Source organism: Physcomitrium patens, chromosome 3 (assembly GCF_059467195.1).
Source record: "Physcomitrium patens ecotype Gransden chromosome 3, ASM5946719v1, whole genome shotgun sequence".
Lineage (NCBI taxonomy): Eukaryota > Viridiplantae > Streptophyta > Bryopsida > Funariales > Funariaceae > Physcomitrium > Physcomitrium patens.
In genome coordinates, this window is record NC_143412.1 from 17,766,162 (window position 1) to 17,781,588 (window position 15,427).

The window sequence follows — 15,427 nt, forward strand, 5'->3', positions numbered from 1 at the left end:
CTCTGACCGCGTTGCCCTTTTTCCACTCCGTAAAACGGATTTTGGTATTTCTAATTTTGAAACTCGATACGTTTTTTTATTTTCGATTCTGTTGTTAGATATTCCCCAAATTATATTAACGATTATCAAATAGTAACTAGTACGTGTTCGGGATTCAACGTCAAGTTACTGAGACGTTTAACAATGGTTTGGAAGTTTATGCTCTCGCTATCTTTTTATTTTGTTAGTTTTTTTTACTTATTTTAGTATTATCATACACGATTCAACATGACTGTGGTAGATTTATTTATTTCTTTTCTACGTCTAATTATCCAAGTTTCGTTTCTTTGAATTTAGTATTTTGCGGGTGTGTTTTTTGAGAGTTTCGGTGTGTATTTTTAATTTGCATGTTGAGTTTGATAGTATGTAGAAGCGACCGATCATTTATTCTCAATATAATACACTTTAGAAGAATCCACACGTAGCATTGGTGATCAAATGCGATTGTGAGGCTTTGAAATTAGTGGTCAATGGTTTGCTAACATGTCTCAACTTAACGAGTGGCAAATAACGATCACCTGAATTGGCCGGAACCTGTAAGAAAGGAAAGAGTAACGCCACGGTTATGGGTCCACGGTGATGGAATACATTCATGCTCCAAGATGCCTGGACCTGAGAATTAAATGGGAGCTAGAGCCTGTGAGAACGAAGAGCCTGGAGCTTAGAGCTCCCAGTTTGGAACCATTGGGAACGTGTTCCCTGTGTGGGCAACGAAGCTGGTGGTGGTTTTGAATCGTCAACGTGGGGGGGGCTTGGAGCGGAAGGAATCGTTTTACTGGTTTTAGCATCTCGCCAGCTTGCAATGCCAATGTTGAGAACCGCAAAGATATGACGCCTGGGCCTGGTTTTTTACTAATTCGTCAATCAGGGTACAAAGTTGTCTTAAACTAGGGTGTCAATAAATGAGCGCGCAGGGTTTCTAACGATTCTCAATCCAGGGTATCGTCATTCCTGTGAAGCTTTGGCTTCCGACGAGTTTGCTGCTGCACTGGGATGAGTTGAGGATCAGCCGTTGCGGTGGATTCAAGTGGCAGAGTTTACCGGACTTCATTGCGATGGGACGATGACCGCAAGACAAATCAGTTACACATGAGGTTACTCTAGTTTCACTTAACACATTTCATTCTCTTCTTCACGAACCGTTGGACTTAGGTTACCGTCGACAACGATTGGTGCAATCGGTTTATCCGAAAATCTATAGAGTCAACCTCGTCGGCAACCTCTAAGGCGAAATGAGTGAGTTCGGAGTTCATGGCACTGACGATATTTGTAAGGAATTACCAGAATTTAGAGTGGACATGATTGAGTACATGAAGTGTGGCAAGATCATGTACACTGTTGAAACCTGAGGATGCCTGTGTTCGTCGCCATTGTTGTCCTCTGTTTCGTTTGTGATGCAGAACTTGTGTTTCACGTTTTTCCCTCTCCCCAGCGGTGTTGTTGTTGTTGTTGGTGGTGCAAGTAATCGTCACCCTTGTCGGCAGCCCTGAGTTTGTTGAGTCTTGACATGCCAGGCCAGGGATTTTATAGGGTATTTATATATATACCGAAACACATGGTGGACTCAACAGCCATCCTAGATATGTATATACAATTGTACATTTTCGGGGTATACCCTTCGCAAGGGTTAACGTGTTTAGTGTACGTTAACGTCCAGAATCCTAAAATCTCATCTCCGAGGCGAATCTTGGGGTATCTTCCAACTGCCATCCAAGTTTTGAATCTGCCTGTGTACTTTGGTTTTATTGCAAATGTGATACGAACAGTACCTTTGGAAGAATTTCAAGTTGAAACTGTACAACTCATTATTGATTCCTCTGTCTGTGGAGGCAATCCAAGCCAGGGAACGGGGACATTGGAACCTCATCCAAAGGACGAGACTTGTCAGCAGTACCAGGATGAGGTCTGGAACCTTCTGTTTTGTCTGTTTTGCCTTGTTGACCATCTAAATCTTTCACACCGTATTGCAATCGAGTTGCAAAACTTAACGATGACGCATGATCCTTGGCGGGCATTTTGCATGTTGCAAAATGTTAAACAAAAGAAAAGAACAGGGAGACAAAAAGTAAATGAATAATGCAAATCGAAACTAAAATAAGAAAGAGGACTTGGGGCTTGCATGGCTTATGTTTTAGTTGTTTTTCTTCAGCATGGGTTTTAGCGTTGAATATTTTGTACGGTGTTCAGAATATTTGTCATGTTGGGGCCCATTGTGACAGGTGTATTTGAGCTCTTCTCCCTTTTTATGGTGGCACACGAGAAGTATGTGTTTCAATTCTCCACAAACCCCCTTGCTCTAATCTTTCCTTTCGCCTGCTACAGAGTCACAAATAAATTTTTTTGGGCGTTTGGAAACGAAATGCTTCAAGAAAGTATAGCTATTGCTTCAAAAGTCTAGATTGCCACAGATTATCATCAAAACTGTAAATTCAGGAAAAATACTTTGGAAAATACGAGTAGAATGAGGAGGATCATTTTTAGGCTGGAAGTGCCAGTTGGATTGATTCCAATTTCTGCTGCCGTAACATTTGACTCACTTTATTTCCCTTGCAAGCACAGGGTTCAAAAGACTAATATTCAACTTTTGATTATTAATGTTTTCTAAAAACATTTCCTCAAGGCTTGCAAAATAATTTGTCCATGTTCCATTAAGTATTTTCAAATCATAATTATAATATAGATGTTACTCTACACATATTGTTGGAAGATTGGTTTGTTTCTTTGGATACACATAGTCTACAAGCTGAGGCCTCTTAGCATTGGCTGAATCTTACAGAAATATTTAAATCTAAAAAAAAAAAATCTTTGCAAAAGTAGCTTGCATCTATGTTAAAGCTTTCCACACCTTCTCATTTTAGAAATTGGAAGTCAATTTATATGGAAAAGAGTTGTTTAATTCCAAATTCTTTGGAGGAGATACAAGGCATAGTAAATATATGTGTCTAAACCAACCTACCATGTCTTATATTGATTGCAACTACCATGTCTTATATTGATTGCAACTTCTTTATGTAATAGAAGCTAAATAAACAATATTTCTTTGTGGACTAGAGGTTTGGACCATATGTCATCTCATTTTAAAAAATATTCATATTTATATAAAGAATTATATTTCTTTTTTGTCAAATTAGTAGTATGATTGTGTCTTTGAAGCAAATTCTTTCTAATTTTGACTCAATATGTTGTGAAATATATTCTTGTTACCTAAGCATAAGCATTGAATCAAATGTCAACTTACTAACCAAGTCTAGGAACAAATTAATGCATTTTCTCTTTTTACAAGTTAGAATTGTTTATCTAGCCTTTCTTATAAGTTTTAGAAAATTGGCCACTTGATTCTTGTTGTCACCAAAGAATTAATTTTCTTGGTTAAAAGACATGGTCTTGTTGTATTGGAGAATTCTTGATTGTGTCTCTACACAAAAAATTTGATTTTAATCTAATGAAGTAGGATTTATTTTTAATTTTTTTATCTTCTTCCAAAATTTCATCTAAATACCTAATATGTTTTTCTTTTAAATTCTTCATATTGAATGGAGAATTGAAAGACTACTAATATCAATTGGTATGTTTCTAGTATATATAATCTAATTCAATCGAATCCAATTTTATAATTTAGATATAACACAACTTTGTTGAAGTATAGCCTTCATTTTTTAGATAAATAGCAATAGATAAAAATCCAAATATAAATAATTTTTAGTGTAAGATCATATGTAGATTTAGCTTTATTTAAAATAAAAGATTATGGTAAAGTTTTGAATAAATTTTTAATCATTTAAAAGCTATTTAAGAAAAAATATATTGAACAAATTATAAAAGAAAAACTTATTAGGTATTTAGATGAAATTTGGAAGTAGAAATTATAAATCTTATGATAAAAATTTATTTTTTACTTAGTGAATAAAAGATATAGAGATCAAATATAAATGTGAATGCAAGTGTGATCAAAATTTTCTATTTTTTTTAAAAAAATTTAAGTCAAATTTCTATTTGTACTTTAGAAATTAATTTTAAATGTAATTTGGAAGACATTCTATATTTTTTGTAGGTTTGGCATTCATCATTTTAAATTTGAAGAATTCTTGAATATTGATATGTCCATATTATAGAGTTTCTATGATATATTTAATTATAATAACTTTGGTGGCATCCTCTAAATCTATTAAACTAATCTATCTTCAACTCAAGAATTGCAATACATAGTCAAAATACTTTAGTTTTATTAAAGAAGATGTATTTTTTTAATTAAAAAATTATAATAATAGTTTTTAAAATATTTTTAAAGATTTGACTCAAATAGTAAGAATAATAAATGGATATGAAAGTAAAATCTTATTATTCATGATAATTCTTTTAGAAACAAAATACTATAGTTGGACATCAATAATCTAATTTATTAGTCATTCTATCTATTAAGAATTGATCAATGTTGTGTATATGTATAGATAAGCCAAAAGTGTAGAAAATAGCTTATTGATATTGTAAATAAAGGCCATGCTTATCCAATATTGTTGGTCCATATTAGTCTAGTAGTATTTTTGGATTGCAAGTAGGTAATTAATTTTAATCAATTAATCAAAAAATTAAAAAGCCAAACTATATCAATATATAATTTTTATTCATGTTCAAACATTATCCTCTTCACTTTCAATAATAATCGTTAAATGTTTTTATACTAATAAATAAATTATTAATAAAATAAATTCAAAGATTATTTTTATTGTAAAACTTATGTTCTTTTATCCTATCTTTTTATAGAAATATTTAGGATATTATCAATAAAGGTGAAAAAATATGGAGCACAAGGACATTTTTGTCTAAGTCCAAATTCAATTAAAAATTATTTTATAAAAGAACCATTTATGCCAACAAAAATACTTGCCTTTAAAAGAGATTCTTTTAATCATATGTTTAATCCATTTTTTTTGAAAGTGTGAAATAAGAATCTTTAAGAGACTTTATTATAAGCTTTGAAAAAATCTATATATAAGAAGATAATTAGTTAGTTAGAAGATTTAATCCTCTTTATTATTTTTTGTATAATAAATGCTTTATCTAAAATATATGTTAAGAGAAGAAAAATTTAGTCTAAATAAATCACTTATAAAAGTATAGATTAAAGATATTTTTGAAAAATCTTAGTATATATTGTATATGTGGTATTTAATGAAATCATCGGATTCTAGTTTTTTTAGTCTAATCTTATCTTTGCCTTTGTAAAGAAAGGTGATATGATCTTTAATAATAAGTTGAAAAATTTGAGCATTTTTTATAGTTTAATTCATCATTCCAATATAGTCTTTTTTTAATAATTTGCCATTTTTTTTTTTTTTTTTTGATAAAACTCAATTTAAATCTCATTAAGTCCACGTGCATTATATTTTGTCATATTTCTTAATGAATCTTCTAATTTTTTGAAATTATAAATAAAATAAAAAATCTTTATTTATTCAATTAATACTTTTTTATAGAATAAAGTTTCAAAAAAAGTTGAAAGTATACTATGTATTCAAAGACGACTATTTTTTTTGTATAAATAAAAAGAAAAGTTGAAGCACATCTTTTTAAGATCTTCTAGATTCCTTTGTATTGTATCTTGAGGTTTTTTAAAATTTTATGATGGTAGATTTGAGATGATAAGTTTTGACATTTTTAAAGATATTTTTAGTGTTTTTATCTCTAAATTGTCTCTATAAAATTATAGAATGAATGTTTTGTATTTTTTTTCAGTATTTAAATTGAATGAAGTATAATTGAATCTATTTAAGATAAATTTGTGAGATAATATCTTGAAATTTTCCTTTTTAAATTTAGGTAGATTTATCATAGTTATACTTTAAATTTAAATAAGTTTCTTGGTTTTAATAATGTTTATTCTTAATAAAAATAAGTATAATATTGTATACAAATTCTCAATCTACAGAAGAAGAATTCACAAAGTCTATGTTGAGACTAAATTTTGTTGATGCATAAAAAAACTCTAAAGACGTTAAAATAGAAGATATATATTTTGTAAGATTATTGTCTTTTTTTTAGATTTTTGATCTAAAATAATCCACCTATTGTTAATAAATAATTTTCATAATGATTCGGATAAATTTGTATTGTAAAAAAAAATCACATAATATAAATAAAATTAAAATAAAATCTAAAATAGATATTTAAAATTTCTTAACTATATATATAGATATATATATATATATATTATTTTAATATGTAAAATTTATAAATAAAATTCAATTAAAAATATTTATGTGATAGAATATATAGTCTAAAGTAGTACTAAAATTACTATTTTTTAAAAATTGATCTTTCTTTTCTTTCTTATCTTGTTTTTTATAACAACCATCAATTATTCTACAGTACCATTCATTTTTATTATCTTAATTTTAATTAGATACAATTATAATCAAAAATTAAAACATAATTTTTCAAAATTTTTCTTTAATTATTTTATGAAATAATGTTTTAATCTAACTTACAATCCAATTAATAGTTTTGAAGTTTTAAAGAATTGATATCATTTTTCTATAGATATTAGTTGTATAAATCAATGATTATATCTTTTGGTTTAATACTAAATTATAAATCACGTTTTATATAAAATCAATTGTCTAATATATTAGATATCACTTTTATTTATATTAATGATAATGCGAGTATAAGTTTATGTGTAGTTTGTTTTTTTATGATGGATTAAACTATTATAAATATTAAAATAAATTATCTTATGTTATACAAATATAGTGTAAAATGAAGCATACATATTTTGTGTAGATTAATAGCAATAGTAGTAATAACAATGCTATTTTTGGGTGTTGTAATCATAAATCATGTAATTACCTATGATATTCCTGGTAAAGGATAAAAGTTTTGTAACATATATTTCATGCTGAATTATCCTATAACATAATCACCTTATATAGAAATAGAAAACAATAATTAAGTTAATTTGCATTAATGATCATCATAGCTTTTTTTGATTTTAAATCAAATAAATAATTATTACCACTATGTCAATATCACTGAATAATATAAATATTACAAAAGTTATAGTACAGGGTCTAATAAATCTATATATATATATATATATATATTCATATTCCACTCTTGCTTTAAAAACTCTATTTGCTAGTATAAAAAATTTCTTTTATTTCTTTGATTATTTTATTTATAAGGATTTGATTTTGATTTTGATTTTTTTTTTTTTTTTTTATTAAAAAATAAATTTATTGAAATGTGATACTTTATGCAGCTACTTTGTTAATCTATGTAATTGACGATTGATGACCTACGACAGAAATATGTATTGAAATACTTATTTGAATAAAAAAATGTAGACAAAAATTGATGAGGATTAGGTAGTAGACATATTTTTACATAAAAAATTCCAAGTAGGAATAATAAACTAAATAGTTACTTAGAATGTAGCTAATATTTTAATATAATTATTTATCCTTTTACATAAATATTTAAATAAAAATCCTTCTAAATTTATCAGGAGTAATAAATCAAAAGTTGATGACATAAGTCTGTTAAATTAGTGACTTAATCATCACATCATGCTGTGAATCGGTTTTCTTTTCTAATGCAGATATGAACATTTGTAACGTATCATTTACTAGAGGTGAAAATAGAAATTTTAACTTTGCTTTACATTTGCTTTCATTTTGGAATTTATGTACTGTGTAATAAAGTAGTGATTTTTTTCCTAGTTTAACAATTCATTAACTGAAGTTGCATTATAATTTTTAATTTTTTAATAAGATTTTATTTTTTATTTATTTTTATTTTGTATCTTGATTTAGTCTTCTATTTTATGTAATATGTAACTTATATATATATATATATATATATATATGTAATATCTGTAAAAAATTAAATGATATTTATAATAAATACATTAATTTAATTTATATTTATGTATAATTAGATTTAGATAAATTTTACTATTACATTTGATTTAAACAACCAAAAAATCAGTTAATATATTTTTTCTTAGAAATGGTTTGATTATTAATGTATATTATATATGTGATGTTTATATATATATATATATATATATATATGTCTATATAAATGTCTATATATGTCTATATATATGTCTATATATATATATGTCTATATATATATATATGTCTATATATATATGTCTATATATATATGTCTATATATATATGTCTATATATATATATGTCTATATATATATGTCTATATATATATGTCTATATATATATATGTCTATATATATATGTCTATATCTATATATATGTCTATATATATATATATCTATATATATGTCTATATATATATATATCTATATATATGTCTATACATATATATATATATCTATATATATGTCTATACATATATATATATATATCTATATATATATGTCTATATATATATATCTATATATATGTCTATATATATATATCTATATATATGTCTATATATATATATCTATATATATGTCTATATATATATATCTATATATATGTCTATATATATATATGTCTATATATATATATGTCTATATATATATTTCTATATATATATATATCTATATATATGTCTATATATATATATCTATATATATGTCTATATATATGTCTATATATATGTGTGTCTATATATATGTCTATATATATGTCTATATATATGTGTGTCTATATATATGTCTATATATATATGTGTCTATATATATGTCTATATATATATTTCTATATATATCTATATATATCTATATATATGTCTATATATATATATCTATATATATATATATATGTCTATATATATATATATCTATATATATCTATATATATGTCTATATATATATATCTATATATATGTCTATATATATATGTCTATATATATGTCTATATATATGTGTGTCTATATATATATATTTTATATTATAGAATTGAAAGATTAGTTTGATTTGGTTTTAATTGATATGAAGTATTTCTTTTAGTTAAAACCTTAATTTCTTAACTTTTTGTATTCATATCTATATATATATATATATATATATATATATATATATATATTTATTAATATCTTAGAATTTTAAAGGTCTCTATATTTTCTTTTTTTGTAATTTTAATGAATGTGTGTTATTAATAATTCTTATTGTAATAGGATATGGATAGGATGGTTGTATTATTTGGACATAAAGATATGTAGTTGGAGTCATTTTTGAAAAGTTTCTAGAATTGAACTTAGGATAGTGGTTCATGTGGGATCCACCATAAAATCTTCTAAAAAGGTTTAAGGTAGTTATCATAGTGGGACCTACTTATAAAAACTCCTAAGACGGTAGTTATTTTGGTCGAGCCTATTACTAGGGATATTCTAGAAAATTCCAAGATAATTAAATAAAGTATAAATTAGACTTACTAAGGCCATTTTGGACATTCAATTAGATATGACTTTAGATTCTTTTATTAATAAATTTTGATTTTTTTGTTCTACTCTATTTGATTCTGTTTGATTTTGTTTGATTATGTTCTCTTCTATTTAGTTATGTCTTTCATTTTCCATTCCATTTAGTTACTTTCAATTTTATTTTAGTGTACTTGGTCTTATATTGTATCAAGAACTTTGTTGTTATAAATTTAGTAAGATTTAGATCTTAGAGGATCTCGTCCTATTTCATTAGTATCATAATGAGTATTAGTTTGTTCTTTGGAAGTATGTTGATAGCGACCGTTTAATTGGAAGTCAATTATTGTGATCACATTGGATATTATATTGAAGCTACATTGAGCAACTTTAAGAAATCAGCTATAACAAGAGAATGCATTATAATAGCAAAGTTCAGCAAAGAAATTACAACATGAAATTAGTCAACATCATTTTAGTCCTTAGTCTTATTTCAATAAATTTTAGTGTTCTTATTTTTGGCAATAGCTATTACAATTAATATTACATTACATTTTTAGTGATTTTCTAGTTCTCTTCAATGACACAAGAGCGTATCGAGGATTCTCTTTCTTTGAGATTCATATCCCTAAAAATTTGATAAGAGTGCTTATATACTGTTTTTTTTCTTGTTTTAGAAGTGAGTGCATTATCTCACTTCTATTGTTGTGTTTTGAAGGTTGCAAACTACCGACCTTTTAAATAAAAATATCTTATTTTCTAACACCGATCTTTCTTTAAAGATAGTGGATTACCCTTCTTTATGGAAATTTTTATTAGAGGTTGTGGATTATCCTCCTTTAATTTAACTTTTTGGATTTATTTGAGTTGCCTATCGAAGGAAAGATTATGGATGCTACACCTAGCGGAAGTGAAAATAGATTTATAGCTATTGCAGATCTTCATGAGCTTATCAATACTCTTAGAGTAAAAATCTCATGTATTTTTAACATGAATCATGGAAGTACTATGCCTACACTTATAGAGAAGTTCAAAATCTATGACAAGAAGTGTACAATTGAAGGAAGTAAGTAGATCGACCTCATAACCAAATCCAAGGAGTTTTGCTTCAATAGGTATAACAAGAATAAGGATTAGTATGGCTGAGAAGTTTGATGGGACAAGTTCAAAATTTTGAGGATTATTGCAACAAGTCAAGCTCTATCTAAGGTTGCACCTTTTTCAATATCCTGATGGATTTATTCAAGTTGGATTCATAAACGCACTTATATCAGAAAGTGCTTTCTTTTCGTTTACACCATTAAAAAAAAAAAAAAAAAAAATTGCAACTCTTTTATGATTTGAATTCATTCCTAGAAGTGTTTACGGTGACATTCGGAGAAAGTGATCAAAAATGAGTAGCAGAGACCAAACTCTTATCTTTACGATAAGGATCATGATCAATCACTATATATGCCACTGAATTCTAAAACCTTGCTTGCGATGTGGACTAGAATGATAAAGCACTCATCAATCAATTTTAATATGGATTAAAGGATAGTGTCAAAGATTTATCATTAACAATACCAAAAATAGAATCTTAAAAACAATTTATTGCTCAAGCCATTACTTGTGACAATTAATTATTTGAAAGGCATTAAGAACAAAGACTTGGCTAAAGAGGAACAAGTCAAGTAATGGCGGCAACTTCTAAGTTCTCTGAAATGTATTCATCAAGGCCGAAATCAATGCAAATTGATACGACATGTTTTAAAACTTTTACATAGCAAGAAAAGACTTGATGTTGTGAAGAGGGTTTGTATGTATCCTATGGAGAAGCTAAGCACACTATTCAACATTGTTCAAAGAAGCAATGCAATTACAAAATGAGGAGTAGAATTACCAAAGAAGATAATGTATTGAAAAATAAGTTTCTTCAGCTACAATAGGAACTGTTGTCATGATTGAATACAATTAATAGGTAAAAGAATGTGGAAATTATTATAATGTAGGAGATCCTAGTTCAAAGTATTAGAAAAAATTATCTTAGAAATATAGTTAATAGTCAAAAGAGTATAAAGCTAAACGGTACTAATGTTGCCTTTTTAGAAAGATGACTTCTACTTACTTTGTAGGACCATAAATAAGGCAAATCAAAGTAGTTTGGAAAAATAAATGATATAAAAATCTTTAGAAGGAAGTTAAGAGTAAATTCTAACAAAATATACTTAGAAAAATTAGATATTGATACCTAGAGAGGGCTAGTTATGAATTAGGATCGAAATCAGACCTGGAGGCACAAAACCGAGTCTCGACGACGACTCCGAGGTTTTTTTGCAAATCAAAGAGTACAGTTTGATAGCAAACCAGATAAGATTTCTATAAATATTAGTTTTTGGCAATTTGGAGTTGTTATGACTTTGTAAGAGCTTTACAAAGTCAAGATTGTTTTTGGATGACTTGGGTTTTGTGAAATAAAATAGGATTGACATTTCTAATAATTTCAAGAGTTTTGTAATAGATCTATGGGTGAAATTTTGTGGATTAATGGTCATAGTTGTGCTTAATATGTGTTGTGATTCTTAGCTCGATCTAACGGTTGAATAGAGGATTACTGAGGTTTAAGTAGGACAAGGTCTTAGAAAGTAGAATTTTAGGTCTAGTGAGGATTTTTAAGATTTCTTGTAATCTATTAATTGGATTAAAGATAATTTGTAGGTGAAGATATTAGAATTTTTTTCTTATGTATTTAAAAATTTTGATATCAATTGAACAATGAAAAGAAGGGATATTAGCTCTAGCAGATCCGCATTAAGATTGGAGAAGGAGGTTGGCCAATATCCAAGGACGTTTTTGAGGCTATCGTTTATTAGGTAATTCGGATCATATTTAATTTTTGTATGCTTGTTGTTAAATAAATTTTTAAAAAACATGCAAATTTTGAGTTAAGATTAATGGTTTATTTTTAAGTAATAGAAGTGTAAATCTGTTATAGGAATTTCTACAGTTTGATTTAGGGTTTGGAATTTGGTAAGGATTTGATTTAGGGTTAGGGATTGGTTAGGATTTGACTTAGGATTAGGATTTGGTTTATTGTTTAGGATTTGGTCAAGGTTTTGTTTAGGATTTAGGATTTGATCAGGATTTGATTTAGGGTTAGGATTTGGTTAAGATTTGGTTTAGAGTTTAGGATATGGTTTAGGATTGGTTAAGATTTTATTTAGGGTTTAGAGTATGGTTTAGGATTTAAGGTTTAATAAGAATTAGGTCAGGATTTGATTTAGGATTTAGGATTTTATTTGAGTTTGTTTAAGATTTAATATTTAGTTAATTTTTGGCCTAAAGTTTGAACGAAGTCTAATAAATTTTTAAATAGGATTAAATTAGGATTGAATTAAGATATGATTGAAATATATTTGTAATCATTCTAATATTTCTTTATGATTTCTTATTGTTTCTTTAAAATTCCTTTGATATTTTTTTGAATTTGATTAAAGCCTGTTTAGCATTGTTAGTGTTCTTTTAGAATTAAGATTTCATTGTTGCAATTTTTATTCTATCTTCTACAGCCAAGTATCTAAAGTATTTTTAAGCAAGACTTTACATATAACGATACCATGCGGTTGGAATCATATGTAGAACTAATAAAGATCTTATTCTCTCCTTAGACCATTTACCTTATTATATAATAAATGTGTGTTTAGGACCTAAAAATCACAAAGTCTTTGCATTGTTAGATTTAAGAGCCTCAACTTATTTTATAGACAAAGATTTTTTCAAAATTCAAAAAATATCTTTAGTTTAGAAAACTAAATCCGTACATGTAGAAGTCATAGATGGTCATTTGTTGTCTTCTGGAAATATTATCCATGAGACTATTCTTTTAGATGTAAAAATTAAAGATCATAAAAGTATAGTAGTATTTAATGTAATAAGATCTCTTTCTAATCCAGTTATTTTAGGATTATCATAGCTAAAAAAATATAACCCTCAAATAGATTGAATTTTTTGTAACCTTAACTTTTCTGGTAATATAATCCAAGATCAAGTTAGCAAAGTAGAAGTACAAAAGTTTAGTACTTCCAAACCTTTATTGCTAGGTGTAAGAGTTTTTATGCATGTTGTAAAAGAAGGATCATCTTTTGCTATATATGCTATGTCCATTTCTAATAGTGAAAATATATCAAGTGGTATTCTTAGCCAAAATAAAGAATTTCAAGACGTTTTTGAAAAAAAGATTACATATATTCTTTCAAAGCATTGATCTTATGATTATTCAATTGATTTGCAAGAAAGCGCTCAATTATTATTCAGACCAATCTATAGCTTATCACATAATGATTTGGCTACATTAAAGGAGTATATTAATGAGAATTTAACAAAGAACTTCATATGCCATTTTAAATCTCCAACCAGAGCTCCTATCTTATTTGTGAAGAAGAAAGACGGATCTTTGCAAATGTGTGTGGATTATCAAGGACTCAATAAGATCACCATCAAGAATAGGTATCCTTTGCCTTTGATTTCAAGACTTCTTGACCAATTCAATCGAACAAAGATCTATACCAAAATAGATTTGTAAAAAGCATACAACTTAGTTTGTATTAAAGAAGGAGATGAATGAAAGATTGCTTTTTGAACTAGGTATGGATAGTTTGAATATAATGTCATACCTTTTGGACTTACGAATGTACTGACCGCTTTTCAACATCTTATGAATGATTTTTTTTGTGAGTTTCTAGATGATTTTGTCATTTTTTATTTAGACAACATTCTAATCTACTCTAAGAACACAGAAGAACATGAGTTTCATGTTTGTCATGTGTTACAAAAACTTAAAGATGCAAGATTATATGCCAAGTTAGAAAAGTATGTATTTTATACTATTCAAGTTGACTTTTTAAGGTATATCATTTTCAACGAAGGCCTTATGATGGATCCTAAAAAGGTCCAAACTATCATAAATTAGAAGAATCTAAGATTAGTACAAGATGTGCAATGCTTTTTAGACTTTGATAATTACTATCAAATCTTCATCAAGAACTTTTTTCAAGTTGTAGTTCCATTTATACGTTTGACTTGTAAAGACAAACTTAAGTAGAATAAAGAAGTAGAAGCATTATTTGATGTTTTAAAGAAAGAATTTACTTCTGCACCAATCTTGTATTGTATCAACTTTTTTGAGACATTTTCTATGGAAATAGATGCGTTAGATTTTGCTATGGATGATGTATTGTCTTAAATGGGAATAGATGACAAACTCCACCTAGTAGCTTTCTATTCCAAAAAATTTTCAATGGCAAAGTTTAATTATGAGATCTATGACAAAGAACTCTTTGCAATTGTGGATTTATTTTAAGAATGGCATCATTATCTAGAAGGCACTTTAAGTCCAGTTACCGTGTATATGGATCATATGAACCTCAAGTATTTCATGTCAACACGTGTTTTGAATCGTCGTCAAGTCCATTGGAGCATGTTTTTATCCAAATTCAATTTCAAGATCATTTATTGATCCAAAAAACAATAAAGTCTATTTGACGTCCTTTCTAGACATTCTTATCTTATACCAAAAGAAGGAGATGCATCGTTTGATCAACAAAGAATGATTCTCTTGAAGGTCAATCATTTTCATCTTTGATTAATAAAATTAACATTAACTATTGATTCAACTTTTGTCAAGCAAATTCAATCAAATATGTCATTTGATCCTCTTCTTCATGATATTAAAAATACTTCCTCTAAGTCCTATGATACTTTAAAGTTTGAATTTAAGAACAACCTACTATATTTTGAAGATTGCTTATATATTCTAAAAGATGAGGCACGATTATATATCCTTGAAGTTTGTCATGATATTCTAACAGTTGGATATTTTGGATACAATAAGACTTTGAAACTAATATCAAAAGATTTTTGGTGGCCTCAAATGTAGAAGGTGATAAAAGACTTTGTACAATCATGCGATACTTGTTCAAGATCCAAAACTCTTTGCCATCGATCTTATGGATTGCTTCAACCG

General features: G+C 27.1%; 1 protein-coding gene across 5 annotated transcripts; it reads left to right on the top strand.

The window, feature by feature from the left end:
* Positions 1–22: 22 nt before the first annotated feature.
* Positions 23–2,833, top strand: LOC149989540 (uncharacterized). 5 transcript variants are annotated; one of them, XR_016502201.1, is made up of 3 exons: positions 23–1,731; positions 1,869–1,942; positions 2,259–2,833. XR_016502201.1 is itself a non-coding variant. In XM_090249073.1 (3 exons), exons 1-3 carry the CDS (start codon positions 1,272–1,274, stop codon positions 2,337–2,339), a joined length of 474 nt encoding a protein of 157 aa, XP_090105199.1. In that variant the 5' UTR covers positions 23–1,271; the 3' UTR covers positions 2,340–2,833. The 5 variants fall into 5 exon arrangements, 3 of the variants coding, with proteins under 3 accessions (XP_090105199.1, XP_090105198.1, XP_090105200.1); XR_016502202.1 differs by having other exon boundaries at positions 2,362–2,833; XM_090249073.1 differs by having other exon boundaries at positions 23–1,275; positions 1,554–1,942.
* The last annotated feature ends 12,594 nt before the right edge of the window (positions 2,834–15,427 follow it).

Excerpts from the sequence above, each read along its gene's own strand:
- LOC149989540 (XM_090249072.1), top strand. The coding sequence starts at position 1,547 with ATGCCAGGCCAGGGATTTTATAGGGTATTTATATATATACCGAAACAC. Across the intron at positions 1,943-2,258 it reads GTCAGCAGTACCAGGATGAG|GTGTATTTGAGCTCTTCTCC; the intron begins GTCTGGAACCTT and ends CCATTGTGACAG.